General features: G+C 43.0%; 1 protein-coding gene across 1 annotated transcript; it reads left to right on the top strand.

The window, feature by feature from the left end:
- The first annotated feature begins 13137 nt into the window (after window positions 1-13137).
- Window positions 13138-22692, top strand: CRTAM (cytotoxic and regulatory T cell molecule). Its single transcript, XM_045797536.2, has 5 exons — window positions 13138-13273; window positions 15427-15504; window positions 17276-17422; window positions 18981-19067; window positions 20820-22692. The coding sequence occupies exons 1-5, from the start codon at window positions 13138-13140 to the stop codon at window positions 20948-20950; spliced, it is 579 nt and encodes a 192-aa protein (XP_045653492.2). The 3' UTR covers window positions 20951-22692.
- The last annotated feature ends 295 nt before the right edge of the window (window positions 22693-22987 follow it).

Below are 22987 nucleotides of genomic sequence, written 5' to 3'. Positions count from 1 at the left end.
GATGGAGATCGCCGGTTCTATTTCCATATAGAAACCAGTCACCATCTATAACCCCAGGGTCAACCAGCAGCCTCACAACACATGGCCTTGCATGGATGGATGAATCCAGTCAGAAGTCAATAATCCACTCTGGAAACACGACCTACCAGCAGTAAGGGGGGGACCTCCCAGGAGAAACTCCGCAGCTATTCTCTGCCACGCTTTGCCCTCGTGGCCTCTGTGGGGCTCCGTCGGGCTAACGTACAGACTGGAGCTCTGAAGCCCAGCCGGGGAGCCTAGGAAGTAGGCGCACAGCGCTCAGGATCCATACGAGAAAGGCTGAGGGTGCATAAGGATATCCGTGTTTTTCGAGCCTGCAGGGGAGGAAGTGGTGAGCAAAGAAGGTAACCCACACCCCTCCCTCTGACAAAGAAGGTGAAAGTTTGACTCCAAACTTAGATGAAAAAACATATCTATAAAAGATGAGTTCCAGTTTAGTTCGCAACGGCAATGAGAGAATCCTGGGGAACTTTCCCTTAGAAGACATACCCTCGAAACGCGGGTACAGGGATCTTCCTCTCCCAACTGTTAGCAGAGCTGAGACACACTGACCACTGTTTGCAAGCACTCGCAGCTGAAGCAGTGTGTGTCTGTGGCTTCTCTCTGGGGCTATTCTTCCTTTCTACAATGATTTCCTGTCTCTAAATCAAGCATGGGGTCTGCACGAGAACACTGCAAGAGAAATCAGCCCGTAAAGCTAAAGGCAGGGCTTGGAGCAGAGTAGAGGAAACAGCCATTATTCCATGCCACAAACACAGCCCTTTCCACGGGAAACCCAGGCATTTATAGTTGTGGTCAGTAGGGTGATATTAAATTCTCAGCAACAAGACAGAACACTAATCTTAGGAGATACGATTCTTTAGCACATGCTAAAAAAGCCACCCTATAGTTCATTACAATTTTTTAAACATTGTAAGAATCAAATAACAATTTAATTCAAAAACACACATCCCAGGAAAAAGACATCTTTAAAATGGAAGACATTTATTCATAAACAGGCTGCAGATAAATCTCACCACTCCCATTTCCTACAAACTCAGGCTTCCTGTCTAGACACTCGCTTTGCCAAAGGTAAGAACGTGGGCAAAACTTTTCAGTATCAACGTCTGGCCTGAAGGATGAAATTAGGGCATGTTGCTTTAACAGTGGTCTTTATTCTATCATTGATTCAACATAGTAACTTCCCTCCTGTCTCTCCGTATTCTTATTAACAGCAGGAGACCAAAGATATCTGTCCATCGTCTGCTTTATGCTGCCGTCATGAAAGCTGGCATTAAACCATCACTTTTCAAGCTCACACTGTGATATTTTCTATAAGGAATGAATTTTAGAGAAATATAAAATTGTCACTGCCCTCTAGAAACTTCAATCTGTGGGAAGCAGGATAACGTACAAGAACTAGAAAAAAAAAGCAAGAATCAAGATGGGAATGATTATGGAAGCAATGGAAGGTAGAGAGTTCTAGATTCAATTTCTTGGCTCAGAAGCTCCTTAACCTCAGAAGAAATTCCATTGTCATTTCAAAGCATCTCTACTAATAGTATCCTTATTACTCAGTTATGGGTTGATTTTACAGATGAAAATATTTCCAAATGACCCCAACCGAAGCAGAATTCTGGGCTTTGCTTCAATGCTCTTATGAAAACACAATATCTTTTTATGGACTCTTCATTGTTCATTATAGTATTGGCTGATGATATGGGTATTTTTCCATTAGAACTCAAGCAAACTTTTTTCCCATGAAAGTCAATACAAATACAATACAACAATTCTGGGTTATTATTGCCAGAGGCTAGATTGAAATTAATGACCTAGAAATGGAACAAACTAAAAAGTCTACACCAGTTAATTCCCAGGGCTCTCCAAAACATTTCTCCTAATACTCAAAATTTATCACAAGGAAATAAACTCCTTCTTTCTCTCTCTCTCTCTCTTTTTTTAAGGTTTAAGATGATGCAGGGAAACTCATTACATTTGCTATTCAAAATTTATAACCCCACAGTATTCCTCTGTTTACGGAAGTGTTTTGTACTTTCATTGATAAGAATTGTCTAGTCCTCAGAAAAAAGGATTTTTTAAAATTTAAAACGTGAAGAAATCACAGATGGCAATAAATGTGCCAAATCAGCAGTAAAGCCAATTTATTTTATTTTTTATCAATTTCCTTTTTGGGAGAACGCATTTGCAGCTGCTTACAACCAATTGTTTATCGTTCTCTGGGGGTTGTGATTTGGGGAAACTAGACTCTCATGTTTGCCTGGAGAAAGTGTTGCTGGACAATTGAATTGGAAGAAGTCTTCTAGAATATCCTTCCTCTGGCATAGAAGCTCTTTTGCAGGTGGGGCTTACCTACTCCCTGTGAACACCACTTGGAATCCTAGACACATAACTTATACTTAAAGCAACCTTCAGAAGTGGGGCTTAAAAAAACCACAAGTCACTTGTTTCACAAATTGAGGCCAGAAAGGCTGACTTTTCTGGGGTCTCATCATTTAGACAGTTTGACCTAGTTACATAACCATGGACTCTGAAGAACATAGACATGGGTACAGATCCCAGGACCTATGACCTTCAGCCTCTATTCCTTCATCTAAAGAGCCTGCAAAATAATTCTTTCTTTATAGGGTTAGTTCAAAAGTTAAATTAAATATAGGTTAACGTGGCCTGGCAGTGTTCCTGGCGTAAGAGAGAGCAAGTGCCCAATAGATGTTGTTCAACATTTTCCTTCTTTCCTATCAAAATCTCACCCTTCATTCAGACCTCCTTCAGGAGACATCTTGCTGCTCCTACGTACCATGCTTGCTCCTTTGTATTGATTTATGTTTTTGTTTCTCTAAGAAGTATGTAATCAGGGGAGCCCGGGTGGCTCAGTCGGTTAAGCATCCGACTCTTGATTTTGGCTCAGGTCATGATCTCAGGGTTGTGAGATCGAGCTGAGCATGGAGCCTGCTTAAGAGTCTCTCTCCCTCTCCCTTTACCCCTCTCCCCCTGCTCACACTCTCTCTCTCTCTAAAAAATAAAAGTATGTAATGAATGACAGAATGAATGAATGAGGTTGTGTTGAGAATAAGTCCTGCCTCGGCTCAGGAGTGTCTTGGCCATGCCAGCCTGACTGTCCCCAATTCTCTTCCTCTGCAGAAGCCTTTCTGACTAACCACACAGAAACAGTCACCGTGGAGGAAGGCCAGACGCTCGTTCTAAAGTGTGTCACTTCTCAGGGGAAGACCACCTCTCTGCAGTGGCTGGCCCCGTCAGGGTTCACCATTTTTTTAAATGAGCATCCTGGTAAGTGAAAGAAAAAAAAAATCACCAGTAGACCTCAACCTGAGGGATTTTCCAGACAGACAAGTTGGTGGGATAGAAACCAACATGAGTCATCCAAATGGTGGGCTTGGCCCACCTACTATTACATGGCGATCACACCCAGAGGCCTATTATTTTACATACGGCTGCTTTTTCTGACAGGAAGTCTGAAATGGAAACCCCACCAGAATGGTTGGTAAAGGGGGGCTCAAGTTACAAAGCACATTTCCATGCCCACACCTCAACCCCACGTCATTCTTTTACTCTCAGCAACCATGAAACTACCAGCAGCACCCATCGAGAGGCCACAGATGGACTGGAGGCCCTTTGTCCTCCTGCAGCTAACGCCATCGCCCCACTTCTGAAGCCAGCTGCTTCGTTTTCCAGCTGAGCAATTCAAAGTCACATCCCAAAGCTCCCTTCCAGATACCTCCTTTTCTCCTGTGGGTCTCAACACAAAAGCAAGATGGCTGAGCAACTGAGGAATGGGACAGGGCATACTACTTTGGACGGAAGGGCAGTCATACCTATGTTCACAAACACACATTGAGTCCCGGAGGCCTGAGATGGAAAGGGACTCTCCCCGCGTCCCCCACCAGTTTCACTGAGATATAATAAACACGTAACACTGTATTCGTATAAGGTGTACAATGATCTAACACTATGCATTTACTGCAAAATAACTGGGAAGTCTAGTTAACATCCATCCGCTCACACAGTCACAATGGGTTTTTTTGGTTTGTTTTTTGTGTTTTCTCTTAAGGAAAGGGATTCTTAAAAGTCTATTTAGTTCATCTCCTTGGGCAGGATTTGACTAACCCCTCCCCTTCATAATGAGACCCTTGTATATCTCCATTTAATATTCTGAACTGCCAAATACTTGGAAAAGTCTCCAAAACAGCAAATTTCATTCTGCCTTGTAAAAGCAGAGCCTCTAAAAAACTTGATATGCTATGGAGCCTTTTTTAAAGATGTATTTATTTTAGAGAGAGAGAGTGTGTGTGCGTGTGTGTGCGCGCGCGCACAAGCAGGAGAGGCAGAGGGAGAGGCAGGGAGAGAATCTCAAGGAGACTCTGCCCTGAGCTTGGAGCCCAACACGGGGCTTGATCCCAGGACCCTGAGATCACAACCTGAGCAGAAAGCCGGAGTCAGAAGCTGAACTGGCTGAGCCACCCAGGCGCCCCTACGCTATGAAACATTGCTATCACGATGTTCAACGTAAACTTACCATCTATTTCAAGCTAAACAAACTATTAATAGTAGATTCCAATAAAGTAAGTAGATGTTAATTGTTAAAAAGTTCAGAGAAAAAACGTTGAGTAGAGATCATTCCTGTTACATAATGCTTTCTTTTGCTTTGGTTTGGTTTTTAGTAAACTGGGAGAAGATGGGCACTCTCAAATTTCTACGGCAGGATACCTGGATTGAACTTGGTGATACTTAACCAAAGGTCGTTCTTGCCTTCTCGGGGACGTATGGCAATGTCTGGAGAGAGTTTGGGTTGTTATAACTGGAGAAAAGCAGGGGGGTCTGGCATCTCATGGGTAGAGAGGCCAGGATTGCTGCTAAATGTCTTACAGTGTCCAGGATGGCCCTCACAGTGGAGAATTATGGACTCAGAAGTCAATAGTGCTGAGACTGAGAATGGCTGGATTCTAGCTCAGGTAACACCAGTGTCCCAGGACACACAACCATTAGTTCAGATGAGAAACAACCTTCCTGGGTCAGCCATTCAAGGTTTAACTATTTTAGGCTTGCTCATGTTACAAATCCAAAGAGAGAGAGAGAGAGAGAGACAAAGCCACTCATTTCAGGAGCCTCTGATTTGCTAAGGGACCTATGACCTGAGATGGAAATCCAGGTCGATATAAAACCAAAAAACAAAACAACAACAAAAATAACCAAACACTTGCTATCATCTTTAGGAAACTTCAAATAATAATAAACTCCTAAAAATTAAAAATAAAAGGGGCACCTGGCTGGCTCAGTCGGTAGACCATGCAACTCTTGATCTCGGGGTTATGAGTTCAAGCTTCACACTGTGTATAGAGATTAACTTAAAAAAATATATTTAAAAATAAAAAGCACCCAAATAGAGTAATGGATAGCCATGCATTTATCTTGCATTCTTCACATCCATTGTGACAGGACAACCTCAAATCAATCATATTTCGAAGAGGTAAGTCTAATGAGACATTTTTCATAATGTAAAAAAATGAAGAAAAAAATTAATCATCCCGCAATCCAAACCCTTCACCAGAGTAGTGTTCATTTCCTACATGCACGAATAAAGCAAACGGTTTATTTCGCAGATCCCAGAATCAAAATATTTCATTTCCTAAACAAATGTCGAGCCATTGAGAGAGAGGCATCCAGCTGGGAACACTAGATTTTGGAAGGCAGCTCAACTGAAGATGTGACATTTGTTCCGTCAAAGTGTGAAATTCAAAAGCCATTCCTGTGAATAATCAATCCGCTGAGAGACTGTATTCATCTGATCTCTTTCTTCCTAACCGCTCTTTTTCCTTCTTGTCCAGCTTTAAAAAATCCCAAATACCAGCTTCTTCATCACTCCACCAACCAGCTCGCCATCAGCGTGCTTAACGTCACCCAGCGAGATGACGGTGTGTACAAGTGCTTACATTACGGCGACTCCGTGAGAACAAAGAAAGTAAAGGTGATCGTGCTAGGTAGGTGCCCCGACAGCCAGCACACCCAGCATGGGAGCCCCGGACTTAGGAACAGGATGGAGCATTCTTAAACATCACATTTCCGTTAGAAATATTGCCTATAGCAAAGCATTTTCTCGGGCACCTCTACCATCTTTTGTTGAGAAGAAAACAGAAAGGAGTGTTTTAAACAGGGAGCCCTAGATGAAAATGGGACTTTGTGAAATTTGTCTTTGGCCTCAGTTAAGTTTCCTGTCTAGGGAACTAAGAGAAAGGAGAATTAATACTTGATAAGCTGCTGTTATGTGCCAGGCGCCGTGCTAAGCTCCAGGGAATCCAAGAGGAATCGGGATCCCTGCCCACAAGCAGTTGGCCCACCAGTCTAGGCGGGCAAAACATGTATGTCGATAAAGTAAAACCTAACAACAGCGTATCCTAAGACAGAGTGAATTCAGAGGCTCACGTCCTCTGACAAAAAAGAGTGAATTCAGAGGCTCACGTCCTCTGACAAAAAACCAGGTCCTCTCTTCCAGTGGGAGGTGGGGCTGGGAGGTGTGGATAGGAAGGGACAGTCTCCTGATGGCCTGGGACTCACTCAGTTCTGTGGATGGTCCGCTGTGTTCAGTGTAAGCCTTACTGTCTTTACTTTTCTGCTTTTTGTGATGGAACAGATCAATTATAAACACCATTTTTTATTGATCTCTAATTCAGGTCAATTATACACATTGCTTTTTATTGATCTCTGAGTGACATAATTGCACATATCACAAATGAATGCCTTAGGCTGCTTCTGTTGAATTCATATAGCATGGTGCCTGCCATAAAGTAAAGGCACAGGAACAAAGTGTCTGGGAAGGAATGGGTCCCTAGGGCTGTTGAGAACCGATGGGACTCAGCCCACTTACTGGCCACCGTTCACAGCACTCTGGCTCATGCGGCTTGTGTGCTCTTCTGGGCTCTTCTCACACTCCCTGCATACCTCTGTCACTGCATTTAAAGCATGATCTTTTTTTTTTTTTAAAGATTTTATTTATTTATGCGACAGAGATAGAGACAGCCAGCGAGAGAGGGAACACAAGCAGGGGGAGTGGGAGAGGAAGAAGCAGGCTCATAGCGGAGGGGCCCGATGTGGGGCTCGATCCCAGAACACCAGGATCACGCCCTGAGCCGAAGACAGACGCTTAACTGCTGTGCCACCCAGGCGCCCCTAAAGCATGATCTTTTAACTAACAGCTCAGGGGCTGAGTCTATCTCCACCCTGGTAGCTCCTCAAAGGGCTTATCTTTTCCATATTTGTGCTGCCGGCATCTAACGCATCTCGTTCCTACTTGGAGCTGACTTTGCAATGTCTCCGTGGCAGATAAATGAGCAAATCAATGTGAAAGGGTGCAGTTCTGGACCAAGTGTGAAGTAGAATGGGAAAGAGGAAGAAGTTAGACTACCTAAAAAGTACACTTGACCCTCGAACCACACAGGTTTGAATTGTGCAGGTCCACTTATATGCAAATTTTTTAAATCAATACAGTCCGGTACTATAAATGTATTTTCTCTTCCTTATGATTTTCTTAATAACATTTTCTTTTCTCTAGCTGACTTTATTGTAAGAATACAGTGTAGAGCACACATAACGGACAAAGTAGGTGTTAATCAACTGTTCGTGTTATCAGTAAGGTTTCCCATCAACAGTAGGCTGTTGGTTAAGTTTGGGGGGAATCAAAAGTTGTACATGGACTTTCAACTGTGTGGTGGTCAGGGGAGGTGTCGGCGCCCCCTAATCCCCACATTGTTCAAGGGTCAACTCTATTTCCAAGACAAGAGTAGGAAAAAAAGGACCAATGGCCCCTTAATAAAAAAAAAAAAATACATCTTGATATTAGGAGGGGACAGAACTAACTCACTTTATGGTGAGTCATATACTCATGCAAGTCTCGAACTGAAACAGCCAACTCATAAACCAATTCCTTTGTGTCACAGACAAGGAAACTGACCCACCAAGACGTTGAGGGACATACAATGGTTCTTACAATAACTGGTAACAGATGGAACCAGATTTCAGGTCTATACTCCTCACCTGTGCTCTACCAATCAAATACAGTCAAAGGGCAAATGTACGAATTGTTGTGGTAACATTGGGAATTTCCGGGGACTAATCATACACTGGGTAACAAGCAATGGGACTACAGCCAAGGTAGCTTTACAAGTACATAAAAGCCCTTTAACTGTATTCTGGGAAAGATCAAGTTAAAAGAAAAAAAATGCCCATTATTTAGACCATACGCTACAATGATCCCTATAGATTATTAGATTCCATGCTTTACTGGGGGATATGTAGATCCGCTCATTGAGCACAGAAAAATCAACTCTCTTCCAGCAACACCTTCCATGCCAACCCTGGAAGCTTCAGTTATCAGAATGCCAGATGGAAAAGAACATGTTACGCTTAAATGCTCCACTGTGAGAAGCAAGCCCCCTCCGCAGATAACCTGGATTTTAGGGAATGGCCTAGAGCTCTCTGGTAAGTAGGGACATGGTTCTCTTTCCTCCTTTGTTTTCCTTCCTACTGAAATTTCCAAGGAATTTTTAAGTCCTCTGGCACCCTCTGGTGGTATCAGGTGCTGGAACATAACATTCAATAATTCGTTTTTTCCACACAAGTTATCTTTATAACCTATTGATATTATGCCTTCATCTTGAAAACCTATCACAAAAAATATGATTGCATGTTTATACTTAAAGTAGAAACCTAAAATGGGATATTATGGCCTCTTAAAATTCAACAAAATTTCATATATAGGTACAATATAGCTATTACCTCTGCATGAACTTTTTAGCAGACATAAATTTGAAAATACATTTAACATAATGCTTGTATATTGGAACAGGTAAGATCCTCCTTATAAAGTACGCTATGAGGTCATACCCTCAATAAAAATATTACGGTACCAAAGAATCTAAACTTTGATTAGATTGAAGCAGGGTTCATGGTCATGCTTGGGAACTGTTTCTAGTTTGTTTACATTGTAACGTATGTTCCATAATCAGAGAGACATTCAGTCCAATGCCAATTCTACATCATTATAAGACCTCTCCTTTCATTTGCCTCATTCATTCACCCTGAGTAAGGTCTTAGGTTTTTGTGTTTGGCAACATCAGGCTGTCGTGTAACCATGACAAGCTTTGGATTTTTTTTCCCCAGTAGTGAAGGTTTATAGAAACCTAACCACTGTTATTCACCTGCTTCCCTCTGTGACTAGGGCCAAGCACGTACAAGGCAGCTGAGCGAATCTAGAATGAGCTTAGAAGTCTGATAGCTTGGCCAAGATGTCAGGGCCATTGGTCCCTGAGAGAACCAAACCCACCCAATGATCTTAAGTAGCCACAACCTCATACACCTCTTCAATTCGCTCCATAGGTGAAACCCACCATGAATTTGAAACTGATAGAAAGATATGTAACAGCAGCAGCATCCTCCGAGTCCACACATATGGCAGAAACTCAACAGTGGACTGCGTCATCCGACACAAAGGCCTACAAGGAAGAAAACTGGTAGCACCCTTCCGATTTGAAGACTTGGGTAAGAAGAATGAATGACTGTCTTTAATCGTGTTTTAATTTACCTTAATATTACACTACCAAACAAAATTAAATGGAACGGGAAGAGTCCTTCAGAGCGAGATCACTGTCCACAAAGCTCTCCTGACAGCAAATTCCTTTAATGATTGAAATTTCTCCAGCTGAGCGTCATAACACACCTGTTCCAACATTCAGAACCCCAGTTGTGCAGACAGCCTAGCAGGGCGCCATATGCAAATAGCATCATGCTTGCTTTTTAATGATGACAGCTGGCATAACTTGGCCTCAGATAGTTTTATTGCAGTCATGTTTTCAGAGAGGTCATCTGAAGCATACTTTATCTTTGACCCAAAAGGAGATAATAGCAACTGAAATAAATCTAAACTTGTCAACATTATTTTATGTTAATATAAAACACTGGCACAGTCAAATTAAGCCATGATTACTCTTTAGATTTATTTTGTTATAACTGTTTTGCAGGTTTTAGTTTAACCATGGTAGTATTCTGGGCAGAACAAATAGTAATAAATAAAATGTCAAATAGTAAATGTGAAGAGGAGTTGCCTCCATTTTCAGAATGTGTTCTCCGATTCCTTCATCAAAAGCAAAAAATAATAATTTTAAAACTCTAGAAAACTTTCTCTTTTTTGAAAGAAAGAGAAAGAGTGAGTCAAGAGGGAGAGAGAATCTCAAGCAGGCTTTATGCCCAGCACAGAGCCCAAAGCAGGACTCGATCCCATGACCCTCAGATCACGCATGACCTGAGTCGAAATCAAGAGTTGGACGCTTCATCGACTGAGCCACCCAGGTGCCCCTAGAAAACTTTTTGAGCCAAGAAGTATCTAATAAGAAGTACCATGAATCACACACCTGTAATTAATAAGGCTCTGACCTTCGTGATTTTGTAAGGTACTTACAAAGGGTAAGGGCACAAAGAATTCCTCAAGTGCGAGGACTCACTCACACCAGCAAAGGAGGGAGCTGCTGGGTAAGGAAACATTCGTTGAGAAGGCTGTTCATGATATAACTGCTAGTGCAAGGTACTCGTTAAGGAGAATGCCATCATGGGAAAAGTGCCCTGCAGCCCTGTGGGGGTGCTGCTGTGGCTAACGGCTCCCCCCTCACTACCACGTACTTTCCACCAGTCACTTTCTCAAACCAAAAGTAGCAAGTCTTGAGGAAGCGGCATCTAGAAGACTGGGGCCCCACAGACTGGGCTGGCTACTGCAATCTGACGCAGATAGTCCTGCCTCTCCATGACTCGTCCCCCTCCAGCCCCTCCTGTCAGTGGAGCATAGCACATACGGGGGGGGGGGTGCTTCTGAAAGACACTGGAGTCTGAAGCTGGGCTCGATCTCATGATCCTGAGATCATACTCAGAGCTGAAACCAAGAGCTGGATGCTCAACCGACTGAGCCACCCAGTCGCCCCAGACATTCAGATTCTTAAACAAAAGAACCAATGATATTGAAAAAACACATATTTTTACTTTTCAGTTATTGCTCAGGCCATCTACAAAAATTACTCCAGAGGGGAAATCAGTTTCTTCTCCATTGTGGCCATAGTTCCAAAGGACTCAAAAATCCTAGCCATAAAATGCTTCTAATAATAATAGGATAGGACTTGACTTTTATTTCTGATCTAACTATCGATTATTTAGCACCCACTGCCAGATCTCCATTAAGTATTTAAAGAGCAACTCCAGTATCAGCTCCTGGCAGCTTCCATAGGTTTCTGGCTTTTTTCCCTTCAGCGAGCAATTACACTGATATACAGTTACTACATGTTTCGTTCATCCGGTGAGTTTAAAAAGTTTGTTTAGCTGAGGATGCTTTAAAACACGTTTACAAGGATTCTGACCCCTTTCATCCCCGTGCTCTGCATGGTAGGACCTGGGAAAATGATCATCAGGCAAGCACCGTATCTGGGGTTATGCGTAGTGTCTTCCTTTGAAACACCCACACTTAGATGTGTGTGAAAGTGCAATGCCTGGAGGAGAACAGAGCAAGAATAGATCAGAGCCTCTTCAAAATGATTTACTTCATTTATTTAGTATTCCAAATGAGGAATCTTGATTTCCTATTACTTAACTGGAGGTAGGATTTAAAAAAAAAAAAAAAACCTTGAGCAATAGTTCTCAAACTTATGGATTTCGGGACCCCTCTACACTCCTACAAATAATTGAGGACCCCAAAGAATTTTTACTTATATGAATTGTATCTTTCAGTATTTACATATTGGAAATTAAAACTGAAAAAAAAGTTTAAATGTTTATTTATCTAAAAAATAATCTGCTACATATAAACAGAAATGGCATATTTGTGTGGAAAAATAACTATTTTGCAATACCAAAACATTAGTAAGAAAAATGGCTCTGTTTATCGTTCTGAAATCTCTTTGGTATCTGGTTTAATATAAAACAATTAGGTATGGGGTGCCTGGGGGGCTCAGTCAGTTGAGTGTCTGACTCTTGGCTTTGGCTCAGGTCATGATCCCAGGGTCCTGGGATCGAGCCCCACCTCAGGCTCCCTGCTCAGCAGGGAGTCTGCTTCTCCCTCTCCCTCTGCCTGCTTGTGTTCTCTTTCTCTCTCAAATAAAGATTTTTAAAAATAAAAATAAAAAATAAAAAGTAAAATGCTGAGAAGCACTCACAGATTCCATAAAGACATTACCTACCTGTCACATATTGGTATCAATATTTATAAAATTTCAGGCACCTTTTCTATACACTCCTTGGTGACAGACCTGTTCGTTGGTCAAATCTATGCTAAGCTGAATGTCTGGAAACATCCCCAAACATTATTTTGTGTGTTTTGTTTTGTTTTTTAGAGAGCGAGAAGGGGGGAGGGGCAGAGGGAGAAAGAATCTTAAGCAGGCTCCATGCTCAGCATGGAGTCCGACTCAGGGCTCGATCTTACAACCCTGAGATCATGACCTGAGCCCAAATCAAGAGTCAGACGCTTCACCGACAGACCCACCCAGGCACCCCAAACATCGTTTTCCACTATACAATATTACATTTGTAAGCATTGTGTTTAATAAATAGCAAAGCACTGTGTTAAGCATGTTGTACAAATAACTCATTAATTCTTGGAAAAAAAAGAAAAAAACCTCCAAAGGTAAATGCTGCCAGTAGTTCCATTTTACAGTTAAGGAAAAACTCAGCATTCAAGAGATTGGGCATCTTGCTCAAACGCACTTGGCAGCAAGCAAATTAACAGCATCAGAATTCAACCCAGTCTGCCTGTGACCAACTCCAAGGCCCCCTAAGTGATACATAAGGAGGAAGATAGGTGACCGGGCAGACAGACAGAAGGACTGACAGGTAGATGAGACGGAGACAGCCAGCAGATAGCCTTTGCGTACCACTGCGAAACAGCGCTCCGGCTCCAGCCTGCCGTACTTCTCAGCCGGGCAGCCTAGCAGATGGGCTAGCAGCAGGATAGAGATGTGAAAACCCGAGCAAGAGCTGCAGACCGCGTTGAGGTTCCTGCAGAACACCCACAGGCAGGTAGCAGCCAAATACATTCTCCAGCGCACTGTCCTGAGCACCATGTGGGTGAAACTGCTCTCCGTAGTTGCAGATTTCTGTTTTTCCCCTTTCCTAGTTACTGATCGAGAGACGGCTTCAGAGGCCCTGGAGGAAAGCTCCCCATCCTCTCAAGACCCTCAGCAGCCCACTAGTACTGGTAAGTGTCAACCCATTAAGACTGAAAAAAAAAAATCTTCTCTCCTTGGAAAGGGTCAATTTTCCGTTCTCATTTCTAAGATTTTTCTTTTAATTTTTAGCTTTTTTTTTTTAAGAGAGGGGGAGAGAGAGAGAGGTGGGGAGGGGAGGGCAGAAGGAGAGGGGGAGAGAGAGAATCTTCAACAGGCTCCACGCCCACCATGGAGGCTGACACAAGGCTCCATCCCAGGACCCTGAGATCATGACCTGAGCTGAAATCAAGAGTTGGACGCTTAACCGACTGAGCCACCCAGGCGCCCCTGAAATTTTAACATTTAATAAGACTATGCGGGATGCCCTGCCCTGGCCCCAGCTTTGTGGTGCTCTGGACGAGCTCCCTGCCAGCAGTGTTCTTAATGGGATGGGCTTCAGGGTAACTAATGCCTTGTCAGTTCAGTGCTGTTTTGCTTGATACGCGCGCGCGCGCGCACACACACACAAACACACACACACGATCGTGACATTTGAATTTCCCCTGCGGTAAAGGGCGAGGTTTAATTCATTTATGGAGAGACTCGTTTCTTTGTTTTCTCATTCAGAGCAGACCAAACACTAAATAAAGGCTTGGTTTCAGCAAAGGGCAAAGAAGCAGGATCTGGAGATTTGGGGCTTTTGGCCATTGAATAACAAAATCACCTTTGAAAGCACATCAGGGACTTGGTTGTCAAGAACTCAGTTTTTGATGACAGGATTGAACTCTAAATGCAGATTTTAGAAAGCCTGGATTACAATGCCAGTGTTTTAGACAGAACCCACTGGGTGGTTAGCTCTGGGCAATGAGCATATATTTATCTTTGTATTTTACCTGGCGTAGTATCCGGCATGAGCCGGTGCTCAGGAAATGCCGTATAAATGAATAAACACACGTACGAATACCTTCACTCGTTACCGTGTTTTGAGCAAGAAAGCCTTATCCAGAAAGGGCCTTAGCTCCTATATGTCCTCTTTTTGTTGCAAATAGTGTGTCTATAAGAATTTCCTTGAGTGGAATAAGGCTTTCATATCATTACCACGTTCATAGTTTTGAGTATCAGATCACGCTTTTAAAAATGTTTATCTGGAATAATATTTAGAAGTAAATGTTTGGGGCTTTTAAACACCGATAAAAATAATATGTACCATCCAGTCTTCTGAAGGGCAATGGAAATTGAAAACGATCTGAAGTGGGAGCAGCCTATATCACTTGCTTTAATAATCCAATATTTGTAAACGTGTTTAGAATCTACTTGTCTTTAAATTGGCTTACAGCCAATTTAAACAACCCAATTTCCTGCTCTGCTTTTCCATATATAACATAAGATTTAATATGGTTTCTAAATTTCCTTTCAGCTTTCCATTTCTACGATTTTATTACTAATACCCGTTTCCAGCAGAATGGGTGGTGTCATTCCCGGCGGGATCCACACAGTGGCGCTGTGTAATGGGCTAAAAAGCAAGAGACGCGGGTTGGGTGGGGGCAGGAGTAGAGAGGATACGCAACAAAATCAGAAAAACACCATCTTTCATTTCTGTGACTTCTCCCACCTAGCAAAAGCATCCCAAGGACATGCCCCTTCTAAAGGGGAGAGGCAAGCAGAGGTTTGAATGACAAGGGAGCCTGATTTTTCACATAAAAATCATTGCTTCTCAGGCTGTGGGTTTTCTTCCCACGAGGCTTGGGATGCCAGTCTTCAGGGGCCTGGTGTTATCTTGCACCATTCTGAAGACCTGATTCAGGAAGCGAGTATAAAATAGTGGTTTACATTTTGCATTCTGAATGTCGACGTTGGCTCCGTCACTTCATAGCTCCGTGGCTTCAGACAACGTACTTAGCTTCTCCAAGCCTCTATCCAGAGCTGCAGTGAGAAACCTACCGAATGCTCTGTTTGGGGGCTGAGCCCAGAGCTGGTGTTCAGTAAACATCTAGCTTTTAAAAATAAGGTGAAATGAGCCTGGCGAAATGAGCCCATTTGCAACTATTTCTGGAAGAAGTCAGTAGTTCAAAAATGGTCTTGTTGTTTTTAAGGAGGACCACTTAATTTGGTTTCCAAAGCTGCTCTGCTGCCTTGGAATGGCTGTGTATATATACACAGTTCATATACAGTACATATCACGTCTTAATTTCTTTCAACTTAGTTGCAGTAATGGAAGATTCTAGTACAACAGACAAGGAAGAGAATGAACAAACCACTCGAGACCCTGCCTTGGCCACTGGTAAGCCTCCCCCCACAGCATTTACAATAAACACTTGACATTTTAACCTCTTAATCGATAAATCCAATGGCCTTTTTCAGTCCCCATTTTTCTTGACCTTTCTATTGGTTAATCATTCCCTTGTTCCTTGACTTAGTTGCCTCCCTGGTTTCCTTGACATACTCCGCCTTGTTCTGTGACTTTTTGCTAACCACTCCTTCCCTGCGTCCATCAGAGAACTTCCCTTCCCCCTCCGGCTTCTTGTAGTTGGATACACTTCTGACTTTACCTCTCCATCCTTGATTCTTCCCTTAATTCTTAAAGAGTTTATCCATTCCCAAGGTTGTTCCTATTACCACCGGGCAGAAAATTTCCATACTTACACTTCCAGAACATTCTCCTGAGAATTAATCCCTGCTTCATTCCATCTCCTACATCCCTGTTGCTGGATTTTCTGCCATCTCCTCGAACTTAACATCACTAAAAACCAAACAGCACCTTTCCCCACAAAACCATCTCGTCCAAATGACCACACAGGCCCCAAACCTTGGCGTCATCCTTTGCGCCTGTGTATGAAGGTACACACAGAGACATAGAGAATCAGTCCTTCTCCAAGGACTTTTGAGTCTCCTCTTCCAGAATTTTGTCGACTATCACTGCCACCCCTGGTCCAGACCCTCATCATCTCCTGCGCAAAGTCCTGTGACTTCAGTTTCTCCTCTTGTGGTCCATTTTTAGGACTATGATCACACACCCCTTTGCATTCTTCACACCTGTGTTCAGAAAACATCTGCGGCTCCCCCAGTCTCCCACACAGAGCAGGAACCTCAAAGCCTCCATCAAGCACCCTCCATCTCCTGTCTCTGAGGTCCTGGCTCTAAAGTCCCAACAAGAACACACACTTTCTCTGACAACATCATCCCATTTTGACTGCCCTACCCTCGCCGTCCTGAACTGCCCCTGAAGAAAGGAAAGGCCTCATCTTCCTTCTCCTTACTCTTCTTTCAAGGCCAAGGTCTTCACTGAGAACTTTCCTAACTCAGGGACCACTCCTGCTTCTGAATCCCTGAGCACATTATGGGGTTAACACATATGGATCTAGAATTTGGCATAGATTTCTGACTTCTGTTGATTCCTGCATTTGTTTCCATGGAGAGAGAACTACGCCCTAAGGCACAGGGACCGTGACTTATGCACAATGTTCTTCACAAAGCTAGGGTCCTTAACTGCTTGTTGGTTGAGAGGGGACCAGGACATCTGGGTGAGACTAGAGCCCATAGGATTAGACGGTGAAGTTTAGAAAGATCTTCAAGACCTCAGCTAATTTATATCCAAAGGCCTTCAGGTGGGACCACATTTAACCTAGCCAACATTCGTGATTTCATTTTATTTGCATAGTTTTTCACACTCCTTAACAACCGCTCTTGCTGCTACACCTTGCTAAAAAAAAAAAAAAAAAATCATTCCTTACAGCTCATTTAAGTCCCCTGACTATAATTTAAGTCAATATTCTTGCATGTTTTCTCTACAAACGAAACATCACGGCTTCGATATCTCTGTAACTAAGAGCATTTTCCAAATCACCTCACAGAATGGCTTTGTTTGTGTGCCTGATGGCTTGTTTTCAGAGAATACATAATATGAATCTCTTTCCCTTCAGGGTAAAGCTCTCTGTCTTTTTATCGGAGTTGCCCATCAGCCGACACTAAATGTTGAAAGTATCATGCAAATTCCTCTGTAACAGAAACAAACCAACCTTGAACTGTCTAAATTCCTGTCATTTTCTGTATAGAAGCCAGTCTTCAGTATGTGGGCATGATCAGGAAGAAAAATGGCATTCTGCTGCTCACCCTCGTGTCCTTCCTCATCTTCATACTCTTCATCATCGTCCAGCTCTTCATAATGAAGCTTCGGAAAGCGCACGTGGTGTGGAAAAGAGGTGAGAGGCAGAGGACCTGATGGGGCGCGCCAAGGCGTTGCAACACTGGTCTGGGACAAAGGAAATTCTGCCAACTAAAGCTTTTCTCTTCTATGCTGCATAATCTGTTTAATAAGTGTTGTCATTCAAATAAGCAATTGTTTGTTTTGCAGTAAATACAGAATGTGAATCTCCAGGGGCTATAATCAAAGAGTGTATAACCAAGAGAAATTAGAGTAGCTCTGGGAATTGACATGAGATTATAAAAGCTTCTAGTCACAAAAGGATCCTGAGTGAAAAACTCATTCGTTCATTCAGAAAGCATTCATTGAGCACCTCTTGTGTGTCAGGCACTGTTCCAGGCATGGGGGATGCCTCTATCAACAAGAGAGACCAGGTCTCCTCTCTCAAGGAGTTCATATTCTAGGGATGTCCAATCAAAGGGTGAATATAGACTGTTTTGGTTCTGTTCTTACTTTGAAAGAATGTATTCAGCCTCCTTAACCATAATATGCTAGTAATGTTTCCCAAGCATTCTGATTAAAAAGTTATCATTGGAAACACTATATATATAATTTATCTAGCATGGAAGATACCTATTACAATGCATAGATTTAACACATATCAGGGCTGGAAGGGACCTTAGAAGTTATCCAGAATAACCATCTACTCAATTCATTCCGTCTGTGTGTACCAGGATTAAATCCCCTCCTTAATTCTGAGTGATTATTTAGACCTATGCTACTCAATACAGTGGCCACAATATGGCTATTGAGCACTTGAAACGTGGTTAGTCGCTTTTGAGAGGTGCTGGAAGGATAAAATGGACACCCAACTTTGAAAGCTCAATACACACACGCACACACACACGAATATGTCTAATAATAATATATTGGGTATACTAGGTAAATAAAATATATTATTAAATTAACTTCACCTGCTTCTTTTTGCTCTTTGCACATGGCCACTAGAAAACTCAGAATTACACATGTGGTTCGCATTCTGGTGGTGCTGGGCATCGTGGATTTAGCCACATATGTCTCCAACACCTCCAGTAGCAGAGAACTCATTATGTCCCAAGGCCAAATACTACCCCTTTGAATGACTCTCACCCTATTAAAACAACAGCTTCTCCTAATTTGATACCAATCTCTCTATATATTCAGCTGGACTAACTTTCATCATAAAGAGACCTAGAGACGGGGTCTGGCTTTTCAGCTCTACCTGCGTACCAGTCACGTGCCATAGTATTGTTCCGAAATCTCCCATGAACGCTTCACCCCTACGGTTCTTTAAGGGCTACTGGAATTGTTCCATCTCAAAGAATAATATTTGATTCTAATCTGTGGTCATTTGATTTCCACAACTCTTATGCTGCCTAGCACAGTGCCTGTAGGAATCATAGCAAAAAAAAACCAAAAACGATTCTCGGAATGAATGAGGACATGAGGTATGGGAGGGGGCTTGGCAAGTCCACTGTTGTGTAGACAGAGTGATCATCTTATTCAAATCAACATTTGTACATATAGGTGACATCTGGGGCACCCGAAATTAAAAACATAGTTTTCTTTTCTTGCAGAGAATGAAATCTCAGAACACACTCTGGAAAGTTACAAATCAAGGTCAAATAATGAAGAAACATCATCCCAAGAGAAAAAGGGCCAAAGTAAGTCAATTACATGACCTCAGATTTGAAAAATGAGTTTCATTAATTTGTTGCCTTTAAGGAGGAGTGTAAAAATCAAAGCCTGATTTTTAGCACTAGAAAGTCAATCGACCTAAATCATCTTCTAGAACATAAGTGCATCTTCCAAAAACGAAAAGGAGTGACCATAAAGTTCCTATGGCTGCAGATATGCCCCTGTGGGAAGCCATCCCTGAGTGCTCGCTGTCACACACAGGCACGTCCTGGGACTCTGTGTCCCTCTGTGCTCTGGGTATCTTACAAACATCTTAACAATCCAGCACTTTCCACACCCCACACCATCTGGTCATTTCTGATGTGTTGACGTAGCTACCACAGTCCTCCTTCAGGCGGTGAGTAGCTAGGTTTATCTACGTTGTGTCCCCAGATTCTAACACGGGTCCTGATCCAAGTGGAGTATTTGATACATTTGTGTTGAATAAATGAACACAAAGCTTAACGGATTCAAGCAAACATGTTTTGGATGACTCCATTGTAGTTTTTCAAACAAAATATGTAAACAAAGTGAAAGGAAGAATTTCTAAAAGGAGATTGTGTATTATGTGTGTGTGTGTGTGCACGCACGTGTGTATTCTTGGCAAAAATCTAGTAGAGAGCAGCTAGTACTACAGGAAAGCAAGAATCTTCTACCTTTCTTTCAACCATTTGGGTTCCTCCATTGCAAATTAACTTACTCTGCCTGCTGAGAATTGCAAGATACGCAGAAGAGCTTAGCTGCTAGTTTCTATTGGTTTCACTGAGGTTTTCGTAGGAAGCTGGCCTTTCACAACACCTCTGCCTTTTTTTTGCTTTGACCTAGTAAGGTGTGAAGTGGAAAGAATCACTGTACTAGCTGGAACAGGAGAACAAGAGGGCAGACCGTGAGAACGGGGGTGGGAGAGGGAAGTCTGTGCAAGGCGCAGAAAGTCTGCTGTATTGTACATTTCTAGAACATCAGTGTTCTTTCCTCAACTGGCAAGTAGGAGAATGTTGTCAGTATGAGGTCTTAGTTGGATTGTTTCCTATGCCAATTTTCTTAAGCAAGGGGAACCAAAACAGTGGGTGTAGAATGATAACTTTTAGCAGGAAAAGAGAAGACCTCGGCTCAGCCACTAAACAAGCAGAAAGACTTTGAGTCTCAACTTTAAGGAGTTTAAATGACTGTAAGTCCTCAACTACCTTCACTCAAGGCTCCCTTCCCAGAAAGGTCCATCCCTAGGGGCTGGCCACGGATTGTGGGAGGTGGTACTTCCTACAGAGCTCCAACCTGCACTTCCTGCCTCCTTCCCTGGGCTCCCTCAAACCCAGCATTTCAACGTCACTGTGTTGGCTCACTTAAAAGGCATCCTCTGGAGCTGTCTCCAGCCCCTTGTGTAGACTTCCATGGCCTTTGAGTGGTCTGCCCCAACCCTATGTTTCCCGTAAGCCCTGTTACTTTTAGTATGAAATTTGCTAAATATAGTGTGGGGTTTTTTTTTTTTTCAGGTTTTTTTTTAGAGCAGAAATGTCTATATATTTTATTTCAGGTGTATTAGCGTATTTATGTAAGAAGACTTTTTTAAAAAATCAGCCTATAACAATGCATTCAGACCATTTATGATATGCATCAATTTCAGATTTGACATTTAAGCCATGAACATATGAACCTTTAAATACCGTGTGCAATCGAAGTGTCGCAAATAAACGGGTGCGGTAGTGTTCAAAATCCATGATCGTCTTCGACGTGTCTTTCAGCTTTCCATTCGAAGAGCTACGTGAACTACATCACACAGCTGTACTCAGAAGCAAAAACAAAGAGGAAGGAAAATGCACAAAATTCCAAATTAAAAGGAGAGCCCGCTGCTATACCAGAGAGCATTGTGTAGCGCTCCCTGCCATAGAAAACATGATGCGGGGGGCAGCCACGTCATCACAGTGGAGCAGCCAATGGGAAGGAGCACAGTGGCTGTCACATGAAAAATAGACTTTGAGTGCCATGCAAGATGGCATCCGCCCATGGCAGTCTGCTCTGGATTCAGAGCTGTGAAGTGAGGACCAGACTGTGGACACCAAAGCTTCATTGTTTAAAAGAGAGAGAAAAGAAAAGAAAGAACCTATTATGCCTGACACTACTTCAGAGCAGAAAGATTCTCCGAAGGCTTGGAGATCAGGGTCGATTTGGCCAGCGAACATCTTACCCTGAAGGGAAAAGGAGGCCCAGTTGTCCCAGAGAATCCAGTTGAGAATCACGCATCTTAGTCTCGTTCAGTTTGGAACAGTTCCTCAGTCTTTCCTGCACATTCATGATGTTTTGGGTGGTTTTGAAGATTGCAGCCTAGTGATTTTGGAAACTGTCCCACAGTTTGCCTTTGTCTGATTGTTTCTTCGTGATTAGATTCAGGTTACAAAACTCTGATGGGACCGTCACAGAAGGGATGTTTTGGTTACCTTGCTGTGTTTTATTTACTCCTTTATTGGTGTTCACTGCAATCACGTGATTAAGGTGCTGTCTGCCGGTCTTCCCCACTGCAAAGTTCCTCTTTCCTCCTTTGTAAGCTGATACTTGTGCAGAGACACTTTAAAACTATGTAGATACCCTGTTCCTCGTCAAACTTCCAAGTACTCATGTATTTATATCCATATGGACTCAGGGTTTCCTGTTATTCAATGAGTTACAATCTGTTACTAGCCTATCTCACTCACTGGGTTATAATCTGTTACCATCAAACTAATCTCTTGCTAATTGGGTGATCAAATTGTGGAAACTGGCTTTTGTGTCCTTCTTAGCCTCAGCCTTTGAGCACTTTCTTCCTTTCTGGTACAAAATATTCCAGGCTCATCTTCCACTCTTCCTACCCCAGCCCTGTAATGAGCCATTTCTCCAAGGATCCTTGGTTCCTTTTAGTGGAAAATGATACTTAGAAGCCAAAACCCAGGGGCTATATGTTCACATTGCTTTTGGGGTATCACTGACCTCAAGTCATCTCAGAAGACAGACCTGGGGAATATATGAAAAAGTGCATATCGTTGACCCCTGAACAGCATGGGTTTGAACTGCCGAGGTCCACTTAACCTGGGGAATATATGAAAAAGTGCATATCGTTGACCCCTGAACAGCATGGGTTTGAGCTGCCGAGGTCCACTTATACACAGGTTTTGTTTTAAAGAGTTGACAACAAAAGCCACAGGGCATTTATTTACCACTGCTCGCTCCAGTCTCCAGATTGAAGGCAATTGGTGTTAAGGTCACACCTGCTGCCCTGTGAGCACCCCAGGAGACCCACAGAGGCCAGCAGCAGCCTCCAGAAACCCTGGATCCCTCTCTTCCAAGTCCTCCGTGATCTGGGTTCCCTGCTGGTGCTAGGGTGGCTGCAGGCCCCCGGCCCCCCCAGGCAGGCACAAACCCCACTGCGTGGCGCACCCTGGCCCCATAGCTGCCTATCCCCATAGGCGGTGGGGCAGCTGTCCTGCATTCCCAGCTTGCTATCACTGCCCTCGGCCCGCCGGGGAGCTGCTGCCCCTGAGCCGAGGCCACCAGGCTAAGAAACACCACCATCCAGGGACCAGGACTGTCACTGCCACCACCTCTGTCCTACCCCAACCACCCTGCAGGTGAATTTTTTTTCAATAAATATATGTACAGTACTGTAAATGTATTTTCTCTTCCTTATGATTGTCTTAATAACATTGTCTTTTCTCTAGCTTTACTGTAAGAGTACTGTATATAGTACATAGAACATACATACATAATATATGTTGATTGTGTTCTTAGTAAGGCTTCCGGGCCATAGTAGGCTATTAGTAATTAAGTCTGGGGGGAGTCAAAAAGTCATACAGCAATTTTTGAGTCGGGGGGGGTAGTGGTCACTGCCCCAACCTCTTGGGGTTCAAGAGTCAACTGTATACATGGCTATATGTGTCTA

This window comes from Ursus americanus, chromosome 16, assembly GCF_024610735.1.
Source record: "Ursus americanus isolate L20-20 chromosome 16, mUrsAme1.1.p, whole genome shotgun sequence".
Taxonomy (NCBI): Eukaryota; Metazoa; Chordata; class Mammalia; order Carnivora; family Ursidae; genus Ursus; species Ursus americanus.
The sequence above is the reverse complement of the archived record's forward strand: the minus strand, read 5'-3'. Positions and strand labels throughout refer to the sequence as shown.